This window comes from Amblyraja radiata, chromosome 4 (genome assembly GCF_010909765.2).
Source record: "Amblyraja radiata isolate CabotCenter1 chromosome 4, sAmbRad1.1.pri, whole genome shotgun sequence".
NCBI lineage: Eukaryota > Metazoa > Chordata > Chondrichthyes > Rajiformes > Rajidae > Amblyraja > Amblyraja radiata.
In genome coordinates, this window is record NC_045959.1 from 83,432,736 (window position 1) to 83,454,403 (window position 21,668).

Here is a 21,668-nt window from a genome sequence, read left to right on the forward strand (position 1 = left end):
TGTTGTGAAACCCGAAACACCCGATGACCCCAGGTTACATCACTGAGGATGCATCCCAGCGCATCTAGTAGATGTATATTTCACACTGTGGAATTATTGCAATAAATGCGAGAAATGCTGCCTTTGTTGGATTAATCAGATGGTTAATGCACAAACAGAAGAACCCTTTGCATAATCCAGCTAATTAAACACTAGTTAGTGCATTATCCCACATTACCATGGAGCTTTACTACAATGAATGACAATGCTTCCAACATGAGCTGCCCATAAAAATGGTTCACGTTGATAGCTTGGAATCATCAAATTAATACCCAATATGTGCTTTTCCTCTTATTATCCTGAACTTTTAATCGCAACAATGTTAAGACGTTCCATTCTACTCACAGACACAGAACTGGGGTGTAAGTGTGTGGCCGAGATTAATTCCTGTTCAAACAAGACCCGGTCTTGGCCAATGAACATATCCAGGGTCAGACCACTTCAAAGGGACTCAGAACACAACTGTTATCTCATTTACCGTATATTACATTGAAAATCCACTTCAAAACATAATGAAAATGCCCCAGTACTGTAGTTAGTTCAAGAACTATGTGAACAAAAGAGGATTAGATTAATTAATTATCAGAACACTCCATTTTTGGTTTTCACTGTATTTTCTGTCTCGTCAGAGAAGCCTTGCATTTGACATGCTACGTTGATGTTTAAATCAAAGTTGAAAGTCAGTTGGGTTCTTCATATAGGTCTAATGTTCCTTTAAGATTTTGCTTGCCCATTAAACACTTTCAATGTAGAAACAAGGAACTGCAGATGCCGGTTTACAAATGGATAGATGGATAGATGACGTTTAGGGCCAGGACCCTTCTTCAGACTGTTGATGTCTGCCGATTAGAGGGTCTCACCTTTTCTCTTTTATTTCCCGAAGAAGTCAAATAAGGCCCATCAACCCATTGAGTTAAAGTTAGCTCTCAAAGCAATCAATTCAAGTCTTGTTTATTGTCATAATGCACAGCGAAGTACAGGTCCAATTAAAATCCTGCTTGCAGCATCTGCGCAGGCACATAGACAAAGAAAGAAAAGCAAATCATAAATTACATGTGAAATTTCCAAAAGAAAGAAGACAGTGCAAAAAGAAAACCAAACATTAATACAAAACACATTTAGGGAGAAAAGACAAATGGCTGGTAGTGTCAGATGTGGAACGTTATGTTCTGTTGACAAGGTAGGATTAGGGTACTGCCACATCAATCCCATTCTTGTACTTTTCCTCAAAAGGCAGTAGAAGTCTTTGAATATTTCTGAAACAGAATTAGATAGATTTTTGATAAGCAAGGGGCTAAATTTAACAATTTCATGACTGATCTTTCTTCGCCAGTGCCATGGGATTTAGGATTTACTTCCACTCTGCTTTTGTGGGTTGTGACACCGGCTAATGAGGCCAATGTAGGAATCACAGACCCTTTCACTCACGGGCCAGGAAATGGCTGATGGGGTGGGTACAATCGAAGGGTCTTGACCCGAAACGTCACCCATTCCTTCTCTCCAGAGATGCTGCCTGTCCCGCTGAGTTACTCCAGCATTTTGTGTCGATCTTCAGGGTGGGTATGACGTCTGCTCTTTCCACTACCTACTTAGTGCTTCCATGTGCCTCCAATTATGAACTCAAAATTCATCCCAACTACTTCTTCTTCACTTTGAGTGGCCGTGGACAAGAGAGTCCCAAAAATGAGTGAAGATGTTGCAATTCTTCAAGGAGCCTTGAATAGCATCCAAGAATCTTTCCTTCCTATCATGTCATAGCTTGGAGGTTTGGGGACTCTGGTGTTGGGCACGCAAACAATATGGCCTATCCAACATGAGTCACTATTACCTCAGAACAGTCGGAAGAAAGGTCCCGACCTGCAATGTTGCCTATCCATATTCTCCCGATATACTGTCTGACCTGTTGAGCTACTCCAGAACTCTGTGTCTTCTTTAGTAAACAAGCATCTGTAATTCCTTGTTTCTACAGAAACTCAACCTCTATTGGGTTCCTTATGCCCCTGTCCCACTTAGGAAACCTGAACGGAAACCTCTGGAGACTTTGCGCCCCACCCAAGTTTACCGTGCGGTTCCCGGAGGTTGCAGGTGGTTGCCGGAGGTTGCAGGTAGTGGAAGCAGGTAGGGAGACTGACAAAAACCTCCGGGAACCGCACGGAAACTTTGGGTGGGGCACAAAGTCTCCAGAGGTTTCCGTTCAGGTTTCCTAAGTGGGACAGGGGCATTAGTGGGACAGGGGCATAATTGTTCCAGCGAATTTGAGGTATTAGGGGCTCAGCATTTTTTGAGCATCCTGAGGCATCTGCTCTAGGTGGTCCAGATCTCAGAACTGTGTCAATGGGCCGGGCTCATTACTGCCTGATACACCGTGGTCCCAATTTTGTTCAGAAGCACTGAAAGAGGAAGATTCAGTTTAGTTTATTATCACTTGTACCGAGGTACAGTGAAAAGCTTTTGTTGTGTGCTATCCAGTCAGCAGAAAGACAAAACATGATTACAATCAAGCTATTTCCAGTGTATAGATACGTGATAAGGGAATAACGTTTACTGCAAGGTGAAGCCAGCAAAGTCCGATCGAGGATAGTCCAATGGTCACCAAAGAGGTAGATAGTAGTTCCACACTGCTCACTGGTTGTGGTAGGATGATTCAGTTGCCTGATAACAGCTGGGAAGAAACTGTCCCTGAATCTTGAAGTTCACACTTCTATACTTTTTGCCTGATGGGAGAGGGAAGAAGACGGAGTGGTCAGGGTGTGACTCTCCTTAATTATGCTGCTGGCCTTGCCGAGGCAGCATGAGGTATATCAGGAATCATCAGGATTCTGTTCCTATTTTCCCTCACGTGGCTCCCTACAGACCTACAACCAGAAGACCAAGAGACATAGGAGCAGAATTCCTCCATTTGGCCCATCAAATGTACTCCACCATTCAATCATGACTAATCTATTTTTCTCTCTCAACCCCATTCTCCTGTCTTCTATCCATAACCTTTGACACCCTTCGTAAGCAAGAATCTCTGCTTTAAAAATACCCAATGTCTTGGCCTCCACAGATGTCTGTGGAAATGAATTCCACAGATTCACTACTCTGTGGCTAAAGAAATGCTGCCCTACCTCCATTTTAAAGAATCTTCTTCTTTCATGTCCATCTTCCATGTTTCAAAAGTTGACATCGCTGTCATCGTCTGTCCTGAATAAGACACAAGCTTCTGGCGACAATCAGTGGGAGGTATCACTTGTCGCAATAGATGATGGTGGTAGCAGAATTAGATCAGGATACTTCCAGTTTCCAGCTCCGTGACGTAGACGCTTCTGCTATGGGGCCATTTTAAAGAATCATCCTTTTAATATGAAGTTGTGCCCTCTGGTTCAAGACTCGCTCATTACTGGAAACATCCTTTCCACATCACTCTATCTGGGCCTTTCATTATCCAGTAGGTTTCAATGAGATCCCCCCCACCCCCCTCCTTCCCCCCCCCCCCCCCCTCATCCTTCTAAACACCAGGAGGGGGGGAGGGAATGGCTGACATTTCAGGTCAAGACCCTACATCAAGATAATGTATGATGTGATGGCATTCTAAGGTCATAGATGGGAAAAATTAACCAGGGTCTCATTTTCAGACTTTAAAGATATTATAGAAACAGGCCCTTCGGCCGACCGAGTCTCCGCTGATCAGCGATCACCCCGCACCTAACACTGTCCTACACACGAGGAACAATTTACAATTTTACGAAACCAATTAACCTACGAACCCGCACATCTTTGTAGTGAGGGAGGAGACTGGAACACCTACCCGGTCACAAGGAGAACGTACAAACTCCGTACAGATGGCACACGCAGTCAGGAACAAACCCGTCACTGACGCTGTAATGTAGAAACTCTACCGCTGCGCCACTGTGCCACCCCAATGAGAATGTCACAAAATACATGAGTGTGGGTGACTTCACTCATAATATGGTCACCTGGAAGTTGCCCTCCAAGACACACACAATCCTGACTTGGAAATATACTGTCATTCCTGGATCAAAATCCTGGAACACATGGATTTCCCCTTGCCTGGCACCCCACACTGAACCCTTGGTCAATAACTGTTGATCAATCATTCTCCCCAGCATTGTGAGTATGCCAACATCTCATGAACTGAAAAGGTTTGTCGTGCGTAGGGTGACCCGCGCCGCCGAGTGTGAGAAGGGCCATCGAGAGTAACTTGGGGTTACCCAGTGGGGGGCCGTCAAGATCAAAGGGGGACCCAGTGGGGGTCCCAGACCCGGCGGGGGGCTGCCTGTTGCCTCATGCAGTGGCAGGCCTGGTACACCGCTGCAAATATAGTGTTCAATGAACATTTTGTAACTTTATCGGTGCCAGAAACATGGCGACTGTGTGTGTAATGTCTAGGTGAGGTCTGCTGAATGATTTTTTAATTTAAAAAAATTATCAAAAAAAACTTTGTTCACAGTAAAAAATATATACCAAACAGGTACCGTGCAAAAATTCTTCGGACATTCTCGGAGGCTAACGTTCATTGAGTCGTAACGTAGTGTTTACAAATTTTCCTCGACACCTTTGCAGTTCACATGGCCTCATAGGATGATATACCTTCCCTTATGGGTGGCATCTCCACCAAACCCTGCCCCGTAGTGTCCAACATCGGAAGGACCCTGGACTTTGGTCGTCCCCCTCAGAGCCTTGGCGTTGGCTGCACCAAGCTTCAGTGCGTCCCTCAGCCCGTACTCCTGCAGTCTGCAGCGGGCCAGTCGGCATCATTCACCGACGGACATCTTGCTCTGCTGGGAGGTCAACAAAGTTCCGACAGACCAAAGAGCGTCTTTTACCAGATTGTATGCGGAAACGAAGAATTTCACTGTGCCTAGGTACATGTGACAAGAATGTATAATTGAATTGAATCATTGAATCATCATTGGTTCAAGAAAGTAGCTCATCGCCAATGACTGATTAGGGATGGGCAATTATGTGCTAACTCAGCCTGTGTAGCCCACACCCCTTGAATGAAAGAAAAACAGTCCTCTTTCCAAAATATGCTGAAATTACTCTTTAATACTTGCTACCTTGTCTCACATAAATAAATGATCAATTGGAGATTGCATGCGCGTGGAGCTACAGGAGATAAGAAAAGTAAAAAGAGGAAATGGCAATGTTAGGGAGGATAAAGTACAGAGTCAACATTAAACATCACCCCAGGAGACCAAAGGCACGGAACAAAGAGAGAGAGAGAGACAACAAAGAGAGAGAGGCAAAATGGAAATCAGTAAAAGTGAGACAGACGGAAAGAATGTAGACATGACAAAAAAACAAAAGGAAATAAACAACATTAAAATAATACATGTTTACTGTTGGGAGGGGAAGCTTTACTAAGTAGCAAACTAAAAATAATTAATGCATAACAGCAGTGTAAAGTAATATTCATGGATCGACTTCAATGTTTTAAGTAAGACATTTATATATGGAAATAGGCAGAATGTACCAGCAACAACTAAAACCTGATTAAAGAGCAGAGATATATAGATGGAAGGTGTTGTGATGCAAATTAAACTTTTACGCTACTCGTAATTTACTTAAACTTTATTTAAGCTTTAAGCAACTCATTTTTGTAATACATAACGAGGAAAAGACTACAAAAAGTAGTAAACACTGCCCAGTCCATCATCGGCTCTGACCTTCCTTCCATCGAGGGGATTTATCGCAGTCGCTGTCTCAAAAAGGATGGCAGTATCATCAAAGACCCACACCATCCTAGCCACACACTCATCTCCCTGCTACCTTCAGGTAGAAGGTACAGGAGCCTGAAGACTGCAACAACCAGGTTCAGGAATAGCTACTTCCCCACAGCCATCAGGCTATTAAACCTGGCTCGGACAAAACTCTGATTATTAATAACCCATTATCTGTTATTTGCACTTTATCAGTTTATTTATTCATGTGTGTATATATTTATATTATGGTATATGGACACACTTATCTGTTTTGTAGTAAATGCCTACTATGTTCTGTGTGCTGAAGCAAAGCAAGAATTTCATTGTCCTATACAGGGACACATGACAATAAACTCACTTGAACACTTGAACTTGAACAAAGTGTCTGGAAAATATCGCTAATTCCGCAGGCCTCGCTGGCCCGAGACTCCGCACATGCGCACACTCTAGAAAGGACCTGCATATGCATACACTTCATTCTCCCCTCCTATTTATAAGTTGAGATGGTCAGGAGGTTTAGTATGTCTTGATGGCCGTCGCAGCACAGGTGCATCAGGAGATAATGGTGTTTCAATAGCTGGTGGTACATATATTGCTTGGCTATCAACTTCACTCATATTGTTTTTTACTTTTTCAATTTTAGAATTACTTATAGAAGTTTCCATAGGGGACGATGGGAGTGTTGAAGGAAGTTCACGATTAATATTATCAAGGAGTGATGGAGCTGATGGAGAAGACGGACATGGTGCAAGGTCACAAAGTGAGACAGTGGACTGACGCCCATCCTGATACTTGAAAGTCGCATAAGAAAGGTTGACATCAGTCAGTTCAACTTCATCAACAAAAGGCTCATTCTTATTTGATCGGACGTACCGATGAAGCAACACAGGCCCAGGACTAGTCAACCATGATGGTAGAGAAGTACCACTAGAAAAACGCCGCTTGAAGTTAAAGAACCGATCATGTGGAGTAGTATTGGTAGCAGTTGACAGTAGAGATCTGATGGCGTGTAATGCATCTGGAAGAACACATTCCCACTGCTGATCTGGTATGCCATTTGACTTTAAGTCACACAAGGCAATACAGGTAGATAATAATAAATTTGAATAGAAAAATTAAAAATTAATTGTTGGTTACCATGGAGATTCAGGAACACTGCTTCATATTCATATAAAAGGTTATTGTGATGGTCTGTAGTGTAACAAAGTAACAAAGGTCCATAACTTGTTTTAATCAGTGAACAAAAGTACACCTATCCATTCCCTCCAGAGATTCTGTCTGAGTTATTCACGCACTTTGTGGCCAGCTCGAGTTCCTGTATCTGAAGTTCCTTGTGAATTCCATATTTCAACAAAAACACATGCTCCACTACCTAACTATAATTCATTTTAATTGCCATAACTCCATTTTTATGGATGCTGGTAATAATAGCCCTGGCTGTGAGATACGATACGATACGATAGAACTCAATTTATCCCAGGAGGGAGATTGATCTGCCAACAGTTACAAAAACACAAAATGCATGAAACATGTGCAAAGATTGGGGAGTGTGGGGGAAGTCAGTTTCAGACTCAGTCCACCCCATGACAGAAGGAGGAGCAGTTGTACAGTTTGATAGTCTCAGGGAAGAAGGATCTCCTGTGGCGTTTTGTCCTGCATCTTGGCGGAACCAGTCTGTTGCTGAAGGTACTCCTCAGGTTGACCAGTGTGTCATGGAGGGAGTGAGCTGTATTGCCCAGGATGTTCCACAGTTTGAGGAGCATCCTCCCCTCCAAGACCACCTCCCATGAATCCAACTCCGCCCCCAGGATGGAGCCAGTCTTCCTGATGAGTTTGTTAATTATATTGGCATCCGCAGGCCTTCGCCCCGCAGCCCCAGTAAACGGCAGCGAAAAAGATGGCACCACCGATTGGTAGAACATCTGCGGCATTTCACTGCAGACATTAAAGGAGCGGAGCCTTCTCAAAAAGTACAGCCAGCTCTGTCCCTTCTTGTACAGGGCCTCAGCATTCCTGGACCAGTCCAGTTTACTGTCCAGGTACAGTCAAGTCAAGTCAAGTTTATTCGTCACATACCCATACGAGATGTGCAGTTTGCCTGACCGTAGCAGCTGTAACAGTCCGTTGCAGGGGTGGAAGGGGTCTCCAATGATCTTATTGGCTCTGGAGTTGCACCCCCTGGTGTATAGTTCCTGCAGTGAAGTTCCCATAGTGCGTTCGGCCGAACGCACTACTCTCTGCAGAGCCTTCTTGTCCTGGCAAGATTGTGATATTTCCAGACAAGATGCTTTCCACAGCCACTGAGTAGAAGCACTGGAGGATCCTCGGAGACACTCTGAATTTCCTCAATTGCCGGAGGTGGTAAAGGCGCTGCCTAGCCTTACTCACGATGTTGCAGCGTGTGATGTCCATGTCATATCCTCAGAGATGTGGACTCCCAGGTATTTAAAACAGCTCACCCTATCCACAGTGTCCCCATTTAACCTCAATGGTGTGTAGGTCCTCGGATGATGTGCCCTCTTAAAGTCCACGATCAGCTCCTTCGTTTTTTTGATGTTCAAGAGCAGGCTGTTGTCCTGACACCAGAGTGCCAGTTCAGCCACATCCTCCCGGTAGGCCTTCTCATCGTTGTCTTGGGCATGGGCGGAAATCCTGCGGGGGATGGGGAGGGGCAAGTCCACCCCCCTCCCTCCCCCCATGTTTTGAGAGGTGTGGGACAATCCCCACCATGTTTTGTAATCCGGATTTTTTAATTCGGTGAAAAAAAACTTAAATTCTCGGCTTTCCGTGAGATAGTGCGGATGTCACTGTTAAACAGTCATTAAATGTCTCTATTAACACCATATTAACACGATGTGTCACAAATTGTGTTTTGACCTTCCAAAGTTGTCTGATGTGGGTACAATTACCATTTGAACTAATTGGATATATTGGTGGATGGGAAAGATTTAAACGGGTATCAGATTTAAACGGGTCAGCTCATTAAGGAATCCAGTCGAAGGGGTTTCCTGGCCGGCTTGCAGGTAAGTCCCTCACTCACGTTATTTAGTAATTCTTTCCCATCTCTCTCTCACTCCCCCTTCCAAGGTTGGTTCTTCTGTTTGCCTTTATTTGCTTACGTTTTATTTGTTTGTGTTATTTATCACATTGTAGCTTTTGAAAGATTCAAGCGGGTATCAGACGCTTTCTAAGGGCTGAATCGGCCCGTTCACAGGGCCTTTCATCGCCCGGCGTGGCTTAAAATCAAATTGCTGTGTCGAGGCTCCCGATGTTGAAGTGTAGGGTTATAAGGAACACTAGTCTTCAAACTAAAACTCTATCTTTTTTCATGGGTGCTGCCTGACCCGCTGAATGTTTTTATTTCATATTTGTGTGCCCCGTTGCCAATCAATAAGCTGCCAATTGTGGAATTGTGCTTGAATCCACGCTTGGAGTTCTGATCACGGGTGAGAAAGTTACACGGAGCCATTGCAGATACTTTACAAAACAGATAAGAGAATTCCCGACCTGAAATGTCCCGACTCTGACCACAAATGTCCCGAACCGACCACAGATGCTGCCTGACTCGCTGAGTTACTCCAGCATTTTGTCTGTCGCTCAAGATTCCAGCATCTGCAGTTCCTTGTGAGTCTATGATTAGGGTCTGATCTTTCCCACAATGTTTGCAGCTAGCCACCTCAACTTAACGCAGTGTGGCAGAAACTGGCATTTAAATGACTTCCAGAATAAAATGTCACAGAAATTTGAAAAAAAAATCCCAGCCCCATTCTAATCCAATCAATACCCATTTAAAGAATGGATGGATTTTTTTAAATAGGGGTACGCCAGGGTTGCTACACACCAGTTTAACACTTTCAACTCATCAGAACTCATGAATCTGAATTAGTTAAGATTATTTTAAAGAAAGGAGGTTGCAACAGATAATTCGGAGATGGTACATTTATTACATTTTAAAAATGAACTTTATTCAGAATTTAAAATGCATACAAATCAAAGATGTGGATAAAAGGAACTGCAGATGCTGGTATACAAAAAAGATACATAGCGCTGGATTAACTCAGCAGGCCAGGCAGCATCCCTGGAGAACATGTATAGGTGATGTTTCGGGTCCATCTTCAGACTGATAGTCTTTCTGTCCTACACCCGTCTTACACTCAGTCTGAAGAAGGGTCTCGACCCGAAACGTCACCTATCCATGTTCTCCGTATATATACTGCCTGACCCACTGAGTTACTGCAGCATTTTGTGTCTTTATTATATACAAAACAAAGCAAGGAACTGCAGATGCTGGTTTACAAAAAGACACAAAGTGCTGGAGTAACTCAGCAGGCCAGATGCAGCCTTACCCGCTGAGTTACTCCAGGTTTTGTCACTTTATGCAAAACAAAAACTATTCAAAAGTTCTTCATCCACTCTCAGTGTCTACATTCAAAAGTGTCTACTCAGTGGTGTTCGCACCTAGCTTTAAAGACAATACCATTGCTACTCATGTGGCCCCCTGGGATGGTATCCCTTCCCTTGTTTGAGGGGTGTCCCCAACAGACTCTGTCCCTCAGTGTCCTGCAGCGGAAGAACCCTAGACCGTGATCCTCCTCCCAAACCCCACTGTCAGGTGTCCCCACTGTCATATTAATAACCTCCACTGCAGCGGGGCTGCTTCAGTCGAATCCTCTCCTTAATCTCCAGTGCGTTTTAGTGCAATTTAAATGTCACCAGGCCTCAATCACACCCTTTGTTGGCGACAGCGGAAAGGGGTGGATGGGCGATAAGCCCACACCATTGTCTGAGCTTCTAAAGCCCCTTTTGCACCCGTGCATTGAATAACTTCTACACCCCCCCCCCCCCCCCCCTCTCATCAGAAGAAACCACGCAGCCAGAAAGCACGGGGGTCGGTAGATGGGCAGTAATAGTCGGCGTAAGGCCAGCTCTCAGTGCACAGTGGTCAAACGCTTGGATTGTGCATGAACGTAAGTGGATGCACCGCCTGCAATAGCAAGTGGAAAAGAGCATATGGAAAGAAGCAGCGTAAAATCCTGGGTGCGCTGATGAGAATCCTTTGAGCTCCAGTGGCCACGCCCAGAGACAACATTTGTGACGGGAGGGCTGGAGAGAGAGAGAGAGAGAGAGAGAGAAAAGAAAGTTTGTTGAACCTTCGGGAGCAGAGAAGTCAGCGCGTTTCACAGCGAGGATGGCAGCGAGCCTGTTGGTGTGGAAGTTGCTGCTCCTGCTCTTGTGTCCCGGGATAGAGTCCCAGCAGAGAGGTAAGTGAGAGATGGAAGAGGACAGAGTCTGACCAAATAGCTACTAAATGTGTGTGTGAGGGGTGAGAGATGCGGTGAGGATTATGCTGGAGGTGTGGGGGGAAAGTCACGGCAAAGGATGCTGAATATTTAACACGTGCACCAGTCTTTAAACGCCTGTGAGAAAACTGCGAAGTACTGGAAAACCAACAAAACGGCTACACTTGGACGCACGGGGAATTGCAATACAGGTTAACAAAAGTCAACAAAATAAAAAAGACAAAGTGTTGGAATAACTCACAATAGCAGCAAACGCTGACAATACAGCAGTGGAGTCAAATCAATAAAAACGAGTTAGCTTTTCCCATCAGTGTTGGCGGGTGGGAGCTTTGCCTCAAAATTTCAGCAGTCCCAGCGCTTGCGACCCGGGCCAGTCCTACGGGGAAAGTTGAAAGTTTGGTGAGAGTTTGAGGAAAAGTTGGTCGCTTGCGAGGAATTCAACTTTATCACCCGAGGGAGACGCACAGATGCGGCAGAACTCGCGTGTTTGCAGATCTGTACTTGCCTTAATAATTTTAATTTGACGTTGCCAGATTTATGGCCAGTGCCGCGTAGAATGGGAGCTGTTAGCATAAGAATCTGGTCCCTTGTTAATGGGCGATCTCCCGTTCAACGTTAACACAGTGCGTGAATGTGTATTATATATTACACATCAAACATAACAACTATAACAACAATGTATAGCTTTACATAATATTAATAGTTTGAATAAAACAGTAAAAGTTGAAAATACCCAGCAAGCCGAGCAGCATGCGTGGAGAGAGAAGCAGAGTTAACGTTTGGACATAAGTTCAAGCTGCATAGTTAGGCCATTCCGCCCTTCAATCATGACTGATCTATCTCTCCTAACCCCATGATCCTGCCTTCTCCCATAACCCCTGACACCCGCACTATTCAAGAATCTGCCAATCCTATTTAACCATTAACGTTGCATTATTAGACATAGCAGCAGAATTAGGCCATTCGGCCCATCGAGTCCACACTACCATTCAATCATGGATGATCTATTTCCACCTCTCAACCCCATTCTCCCGACTTCTCCCCGTAACCTTTGATGCCCTTTTTTGCATTGATCACGCTTCTGAAAGTGACGGGGCTATAAGTTATTTCCCGGGGGATCTCAGGCAAAATGGTTGTTACGTTTCCAATGCGCTCACTTAAATAACCCGAATATTTAGAGAGTTAACAGCGTTGAGCTGCAAATCCTATAATTAAACGTTTCTAATGCGTAGCGGGGGGAGAATGTAATCTTCCAAGCGGAAAATGAATGGTGTGGACATGTTCTATCCTCTGCAAACAGAGATGGTGTGTGCTGCTTGGGCCCGACATCGTGCAGCGCTCTGGTTGAGGTGTCCCTGTTGCCCACTCGCTGTCTTCCCGGTTCCTCCCGCAGCAATTCGATCCCTTGATTGTTTCTTTGAATTCTCGCTGTCCAGGAAGAAACTCGGATTTCGTGCGTGCATGTGAAATGCGATGTTAATCCACCAAAGCGGCGGGGGTCCTGCTATCTCCGCCGCCCGCCAGCCCCGAAGAACAATGCCCACCCTGTCACCACCATTGATTAGAACACCATTAGAAATCGTTCACTTCGTTTCCTTTGCACCGCGCCGAGTTTTTAAAGCCGGCTGCAAGTTGCTAACTCTGCGACATGGCCACTTTGTGTCACTTCACTTTGCAGCAACTTTCCACTCTCTCCAATCCGTATTTGACAATGGCATTTACTTTTACCAGCGTCGTCTTGCTGCTTGATTTGCTTCTTCATTGTATCCGAACGTTTCAAAGGTGCATCGAAGCCGTGACCCCCTCCTCCTCCTATTGAAGCCCGACCCATGTCTAGTTATTGTTGCCGAACTTTGATTAAGCTAAGAAGATTGAGAGATTATTTGATAAAAGTGTTGCATTTTCTGTTTTAACTGATAAGTTAAAAAAAATCTGGTTATTTTATAATGTAAAAAAAATGAACTGCAGATGTGTAGGAAGGGGTGTAGCAGATGCTGTTTTAAACCAACGATAGACACAAAATGCTTAATTAACTCGGCGGGTTAGGCAGCATCTCTGGAGAAAATCGATAGGTGCCGTCTCGGATCGGGACCCTTCTTCGGTCTGATTATTTTATGCTTGGGTATAAAAAAATGTTGCAATGTCAATTAATATTTTTTGACTTCATATACTTTACTGGATCTTCCACTATACGTTACTTTACTAATCTTCCACTATACGTTATTTCATGCATCCTGTATCTGTCCACCGTGCTCGTGGGCAATCATGTATTGTCTTTACACTGACGGGTTAACACGAAACAAAAGCTTTTCATTGTACCTCGGTACACGTGACAAAACTAAACTAAACTAAACTTTAAGAATGTGGTATTTCATTGTCCACAGACTTGTAATCAAATGGGGTTGATCGTGGATAGATCACGGAATCTACTGGTCTGCAGTGTTTGGTTAACTTGGGACAAGTAGGGAAAACTTGTTTCCCTTATCCACAACCAGTCTGAAGAACGGTCTCGACCCGAAACGTCACCCATTCTTTCTCTCCAGAGATGCTGTCTGTCCCGCTGAATTACTGCAGCTTTTTGTATCTATCTGAAGTTAAGTTAGGGTCAGGTCAGGAAAATTAAGTGCAGCAATGGACAACTTTGAAAATGCAGGTTTTTGTTGTCATTACCAGTTTAGTAATATAATTATGCAGACCAAAAGTTTGCCTCGCATTACTTTTTAACATCAGAAAATATGGAATTTTGCCAAAATATAATTACCGAAAGCGAAAATCTGATAATCTGAATAGTGAATAATAAAGTATCACTCATTCAAATCTAAAAAGTCAATCACTGAAAATCTAGCAAGTATTGACAAAGCAGGTAGAGAGAGATGCTGGTTTATACCTAAGAATGCTCTCGACCCGAAATGTCACCTATTCCTTTTCTCCAGAGGTGCTGCCTGACCCACTGAGTTACTCCAGCTTTTTGTGTTGAACTTCTTCATTAACAGTTCCGCACCAGAGCACCACAATGTCTGTGCCGACCATGATGCCAGGTTAAGATAATCCCACCTGCCTCTGAAATGTTGCTATCATGTCTGCTTCCACTAACACCCTGGTTACATGTTCCACTCACTGTGAAAAACAGAACTTGAGATAAACATTCCCCCTTGCACTTTAAAAGCTCTGTCCCACGGTACGAGTTCATTCCAAGAGCTCTCCCGAGTTTTAAAAAAATCAAACTCGTGGTAAGCATGGAGAATGAACGTAGCGGGTACGTCGGAGCTTGGGGACGTCTCTTAGCGCTAACGACAGGTACTCGGGAAAACTCGCTAATGGCAGGTAAGCTCGGGAAGACTCGTGAAGATTTTTCAACATGTTGAAAAATGTCCACGAGAGCCCCGAGTACCGACGAGTGGCCATTACCGTAAATCTCCAAGTTCGAATCAGGGCAAACTCGGGAGAACTCTTGGAATGAACTCGTGCCGTGGGACAGGGCTTTAAAGCTATGTCCTCTGGTATTTAACAGTTGCACCCTGAAAAAAGACTGACAATCTACCCTCGATATGTCTCTCCTAATTTCATCTGCTTCCATTGGGTCACCTTTCAGCCTCCAGATGCTCCAGAGAAAACAATCCAAGTTTGTGCAACCTCTCCTCGTAGCTAATGCTCTCAAATCCAGTTGATCCTTTTCTGCACCCTCTCCAACTTTACACAAGGTGCGCCACATTCTTGCTGCAGTGTGGAGACCAGAACTGCACACAGTGGCCTAAATAATGTTTTATAGAGCTGCAAGATGACTTTCCAACTTTTATACTTTTATACTCAATGCCTCCACATGAAGATAATATACCACATATATTCCTTACCACATTCCGCTAACTGGTTTGCACCCAACAAAACCTTTTTACTGTACCTCGGTAATGACAATAGTTTATGACAATAAACTAAACTGAACTAAAATGAACCCTACCCACTTGAATGAATGGTACTTTATTATCACGGTGAAATCCTTTGTTTTGCATATCATACACAAAGTATGCAGAGTCACCATGCATCGGGTGTTCATAAAGTTACCAAGTGTTCAATATGGTTCTTCTCTGTTCCATTGGCAGCGCCCCCCACGCCAGGTCCCTCTTTGTTCACTGCACGGCCCTCCCCCCCCCCCCCCGCCCCCTCCGGCTGAGTCCCTCTTTGTTCTCCATCATGCCCGTCCGACCTCCGGCACCCACCGCGGGGGCCATTGTCATTTTCAGGAGCAATGGACTTGTAATCCAAGATTCCACCATGTTAATGCTCCTTTTCTCTTGCATTGGTTCCATATACATGAATGTCTGTAGGTCAATAATAATTAATATACATCAATGATTTAGATGAAAGGATTAAAAGTAACATTAGCAAATTTGCAGGTGACACAAAGCTGGGTGGCAGTGTGTGAACTGTGAGGAGGATGCTATGAGGATGCTGGGTGACTTGGACATGTTGGGTGAGTGGGCAGATGCGTGTCAGATGCAGTTTAATGTAGATAAATGTGAGGTTATCCACTTTGGTGGCAAGAACAGGAAGGCAGATCTGAATGGCGTCAAGTTAGGAAAAGGGGAAGTACAAGGACATCTGGGTGTCCTTGTACATCAGTCACTGAAAGTAAGCATGCAGGTACAAGCAGACAGTGAAGAAAGCTAATGGGATGTTGGCCTTCATAACACGAGGAGTTGAGCATAGGAGCAAAGAGGTCCTTCTGCAGTTGTACAACGCCCTGGTGAGACCACACCTGGAGTATTGTGTGCAGTTTTAGTCTCCAAATTTGAGGAAGGACATTCTTGCTATTGAGGGAGTGCAACGTAGGTTCACGAGATTAATTCCCGGGATGGCGGGGCTGTTAAAAGTTGAAAGAATGGAGCGACTGGACTTGTATACACTGGAATTTAGAAGGATGAGAGGATATCTTATTAAAACATATAAAATTATTGAGGGATTGGACACACTAGAGGCAGGAAACATGTTCCAGATGTTGGGGGAGTCCAGAACCAGGGGCCACAGTTTAACAATAAGGGGTGTAACGTTAAATTTGTACAAGGCATTGGTGAGGCCAATTCTGGAGTATGGTGTACAATTTTGGTCGCCTAATTATAGGAAGGATGTCAACAAAATAGAGAGAGTACAGAGGAGATTTACAAGAATGTTGCCTGGGTTTCAGCAACTAAGTTACAGAGAAAGGTTGAACAAGTTAGGTCTTTATTCTTTGGAGCGCAGAAAGTTAAGGGGGGACTTGATAGAGGTCTTTAAAATGATGAGAGGGATAGACAGAGTTGACGTGGATAAGCTTTTCCCACTGAGAGTAGGGAAGATTCAAACAAGAGGACATGACTTGAGAATTAAGGGACAGAAGTTTAGGGGTAACATGAGGGGGAACTTCTTTACTTAGAGAGTGGTAGCTGTGTGGAATGAGCTTCCAGTGAAGGTGGTGGAGGCAGGTTCGATTTTATCATTTAAAAATAAATTTGATAGTTATATGGACGGGAAAGGAATGGAGGGTTATGGTCTGAGTGCAGGTAGATGGGACTAGGGGAGAATACGTGTTCGGCACGGACTAGAAGGGCCGAGATGGCCTGTTTCCGTGCTGTAATTGTTATGTGGTTATCTGGTTATATGGGTAGGCCATTTAGAACGGAGATGAGGAAAATCTTTTTCACCCAGAGAGTTGTGAATCTGTGGAATTCTCTGCCTCGGAAAGCATTGGAGGCTGATTCTCTGGATGCTTTCAAGAGAGTTAGATAGAGCTCTTAAAGGTAGCAGAGTCAAGGGATATGGGGAGAAGGCAGGAACGGGGTACTGATTGTGGATGATCAGCCATGATTACATTGAATGGCGGTGCTGGCTCGAAGGGCCAAATGGCCTACTCCTGCACCTATTGTCCATTGTCTAAACTGCAACACCTCAAATTTGTATCGGAAGGAACTGCAGATGCTGGTTTAAACCGAAGATAGACACAAATGCTGGGGTAACTCAGTGGGCGGGACAGGCAGCATCTCTGGAGCGAAGGAAGGGATAACGTTTTGGGACGAGACCCTACTTCACTCAGATTCAGTCTGAAGAAGGGTCTTGACCTGAAATGTCACCCATTCCTTCTCTCCAGAGATGCTGCCTGCCCCGTGAGTTATTCCAGCATTTTGTGTCTATTTTCACACCTCAAACATGTTCAGATTAAACTCCATCTATCATTTCTCGCCTGTATTCCCAACTGATCTGTATCCTTTGACAACCTCCCTCACTGCCGACAAATCCACCAATTTGTATGTCTGCAAGGGATCTTGTTGATGATGCATTACAATGGCGACCTCACATCCAAAGTATATAATAGGCTATAAAGCATAAAAGGCACTGTACAAGAATGTACTGTGAATCCACGGAGAATATCATCAACAAACCATGTCTTTATTCCCTGGTGCAACCTCTTCCCTTTGATAAACTGGAACAATGTCTCAGTGGTATTGGGCATGTCAGAGTTCTGGGGAATTAGGTTTGTTTCTGCAGTCTCTCTCTAAGTACTTCAATACTTCCAGCAACAAATCTTTTTTACATTCCTGAGACATCTGGCCTCATGTCAGATGCCTTAAGCTGAACCATGTCGCAATGCCATACATTAAAAAAATGTTGCTGACCTTTATTTCCAATCTTTATTGAGTGAAAAACATGTAAGAAGGTGACAACAAATACAATAACTCTATGAAGATTTCTACATTGTCTTCAGCAGTTCTTTGTACTCCCTTGGCAGTTTTTGTGTCATCGGCATTGGCTGTTATAATTGGACAAGGAGAGCAAGAATATAGTTGAGGTTGAGGGTGGATCAAGTGGGCTTCATTGATTGAGAAATGAGCTTCGTAGAAACAAGGAACTGCAGATGCTGCTTTACAACAACAAAAAAGACACAAAGTGCTGGAGTAACAGCAGTCGGGCCCTTTTTCTACCCTTCTTCATACTTGATTGGAGTAGAAGAGCTTTGTGAAGCAGTCTGTAAATAAGTACAAGAATATAGAAGAGGATATGATTGAATAGACTCTGGATATTGATGTGCTCCACTGCATTTAATCTACGCAAGATAAAAAACTTTTAGCAATAGTTTACATTTTACAGGGTAAGACATGTGGAAAGGTCACCTAAAGATTTATCCAATTGACTGAAAAGTGGTTTCTATCTTACCAAATTAAAAACATGATTGAGCTAGAATACTTTTACACTAATTCTATTATCCACTTAAGTTTGTGCCTGTTTTGTGAGATGGGATCCTTGTTTACTCTTACTGTACATTGCAAATTCTGGCACAGTGACTGATATTTCAGACTTCCTCATTTATACTTTACCTAAATACTGGGAGTCTTCTATATTCAAGGGACCTCCTCGACTTCCTTCAGTCTGTGTGCTGGGTATGCTCCTATTCTCTTAAAGCATCTGTCTTCAACCTTCTGCTGGTGAATTTGGGCCCCATATCTGAGGAAGGATGTGCTGACTCTGGAGAGGGTCCAGAGGCGGTTTACAAGAATGATTGCAGGAATGAGTGGGTTAGCATATGATGAGCGCTTGACAGCACTGGGGATAGATAGAGTGGATGTGGAAAGGATGTTTCCACTGGTGGGAGAGTCTGGGACCAGTCATAGCCTCAGAATTTAAGTGTGCTCTTTTAGAAAGGAGGTGAGGAGGAACCTCTTTAGTCAGAGGGATGTTAATCTGTGGAACATTGCCACAGAGGGCTGTGGAGGCCGTCAGTGGATATTTTAAAGGCAGAGATGGACACATTCTTGATTAGAACAGGTGTGAAGAGTTATGAGGGCAGGAAATGGGATTATGAGGCTGAGATCAGCCATGATTAAATGGCGGAGTAGACTCGAAGGGCCGAATGACCTAATTCTACCCCTATAACTTGTGAACCTGTGAACTGCTTTATGTTTCTTTTTCCTATACTTTCACAACCCATTCCCCAATGGTCTGTTTAATGAGGGAATCCTCAAATACTCAGAAATCTCAATTTATGAAGTGTCTGGAAATTCTGCCTCTTTTTGCTGATCTCCATGACAACCCACATCCCTATCACTCATACGTGCCTCCTCGATCATCATAGATGAGGCCCTCACACATGTCTCCTCGGTACCACGCAGCTTCGCCGTTGCTCCCCCTCCCCCTAGTCGCAACAGCAGAGTCCCCCTAGTCCTTACCTTTCACCCCATCAGCCGCCGCATACCAAACATAATCCTCTGACATTTTTGCTACCTCCAACGGGATCCCACCACTGGTCACATCTTCCCATCTCCACCCCTTTCCACCTTCCGCAGAGGCCATTCCCTCTGCAATTCCCTGCTTAACTCATCCCTTCCCACCCAAACCACCCCCTCCCCAGGTACCTTCTCCTACAATCGCAGGAGGCAACATTGGTCCCTGTACATCTTCCCTCGACTCTGCACTGGGGCCCCGACAGTCCTTTCAGGTTCGGCAGAGGTTCACTTGCACTTCCTCCATCCTCATCTACAGTATCCTTTGTTCAAGATGTGGACTCTTAGACATTAGCAAGACCAAACGCAGACTGGGCAAACATAGAAACATAGAAAAATCTGCAGGAGTAGGCCATTCGGCCCTTCGAGCTTCTCTCCATACCCCCTGATCCCTTTAGCCACAAGGGCCACATCTAACTCCCTCTTAAATATAGCCAATGAACTGGCCTCAACTACCTTCTGTGGCAGAGAGTTCCAGAGATTCACCACTCTCTGTGTGAAAAATGTTTTTCTCATCTCGGTCCTAAAGGATTTCCACTTTATTCTTAAACTGACCTCTTGTCCTGGACTTCCCCAACATCGGGAGCAATCTTCCTGCATCTAGCCTGTCCAACCCCTTAAGAATTTTGTAAGTTTCTATAAGATCCCCCTCAATCTTCTAAATTCTAGCGAGTACAAGCCGAGTCTATCCAGTCTTTCTTCATATAAAAGTCTTGACTTCCCAGGAATCAGTCTGGTGAACCTTCTCTGTACTCCCTCTATGGCAAGAATGTCTTTCCTCAGATTTGGAGACCAAAACTGTACGCAATACTCCAGGTGTGGTCTCACCAAGACCCTGTACAACTGCAGTAGAACCTCCCTGCTCCTATACTCAAATCCTTTTGCTATGAATGTTAACATACCATTCGCTTTCTTCATTGCCTGCTGCACCTGCATGCCTACTTTCAATGACTGGTTTTGCTGAACACCTTCGCTCAGTCCGTTTGGATCTACCCGAACTCCTGGCGGCTAAACACTATAATTCCTCTTCCCATTCCCACACTGATGTTTCTGTCCGAGGTCTCCTCCATTGTCAGAGTGAGGCTAAACATGAATTGGAAGAACAGCATTTCATATTTCGCTTGGGCAGTTTACAGCCCAGTGGTATGAATATTGAATAGGAAAGAACTGCAGATGCTGGTTTAAATCGAAGGTAGACTTTGAAGGGTCTCGACCTGAAACGTCACCCATTCCTTCTCTCCAGAGATGCTGCCTGTCCCACTGAGCTACTCCAGCATTTTGTCGATCTTCAGTATGAATATTGATTTCTCTAACTTCAAGTAACCCCAGCATTCCCTCTCCCTCCATCCCTCCCCCACCCAAGTCGCACCAACTTTCATTCTCGTCAAGCTACGGCTAACAATGGCCTGTTTCCTTTATCATTGTTACTTTTTTGCATATTTTTCATTCATTTGTTCTGTATCTCTCTATATCATCATCTATTTCTCTCGTTCCCGTTTTCCGTGACTTTCAGTCTGAAGAAGGGTCTCGATCCGAAACGTCCCCCATTCATATAACAATATAACATATAACAATTAAAGTATGGAAACAGGCCATCTCGGCCCTTCTAGTCTGTACCGAACACTTAATCTCCCCTAGTCCCATCTACCTGCACTCTGACCATAACCCTCCATTCCTTTCCCGTCCATATACCTATCCAATTTATTTTTAAATGATAAAATCGAACCTGCCTCCACCACTTCCACTGGAAGCTCATTCCACACAGCTACCACTCTCTGAGTAAAGATTCCTTCTCTCCAGAGATGCTGCCTGTCTCGCTGCGCTACTCCAGCATTTTGTGTCTACCTTCAGTTTAAACCAGCATCTGCAGTTCCTTCCTACATATTCTCGTTCACTCCAATTTGTTTAGAGGTGTTTCATCGAGGGAGAGTCCCTGCACAGCAACACTGATTCATTTGGTGTTCTGTTTTCTCACATACCTCGCAGTGTAAGAACTTCTTGCTTCTACTCCAAGACGATCACATTAAATATTTCAGTTTAGAGATACAGCGCGGAACCAAGCCCTTCAGCTCACCGAGTCCGCATCAACCCGCGATCCCTGCACATTAACACTATCCTACACACACTAGGGACAACTTACACCAAGCCAATTAACCTACAAACCTGTACGTCTTTGGAGTGTGGGAGGAAACCGGAGATCTTGGAGAAAACACACGCGGTCACGGCGAGAATGTACAAACTCCATACAGACAATATCTGTAGTCGGGATCCAACCCGGGTCTCTGGCACTGCAAGTGCTGTAAGGCAGCAACTCTACCGCTGCACCACCGTGCCACCTTAAAATACTTTTAAATGTGAAAAGTCTGGCGGGAAGA

General features: G+C 44.4%; 1 protein-coding gene across 1 annotated transcript in view; it reads left to right on the top strand.

Annotated features, from left to right (window-relative positions):
- Positions 1-10,507: 10,507 nt before the first annotated feature.
- lama1 (laminin subunit alpha 1) overlaps positions 10,508-21,668 on the top strand; it is a 295,280-nt gene continuing 284,119 nt past the window's right edge. The window contains exon 1 of the mRNA XM_033019870.1: positions 10,508-11,008. Coding sequence (XP_032875761.1) covers positions 10,936-11,008 — 73 coding nt within the window. The 5' untranslated portion in view covers positions 10,508-10,935. The remainder of the gene's footprint in view (positions 11,009-21,668) is intronic.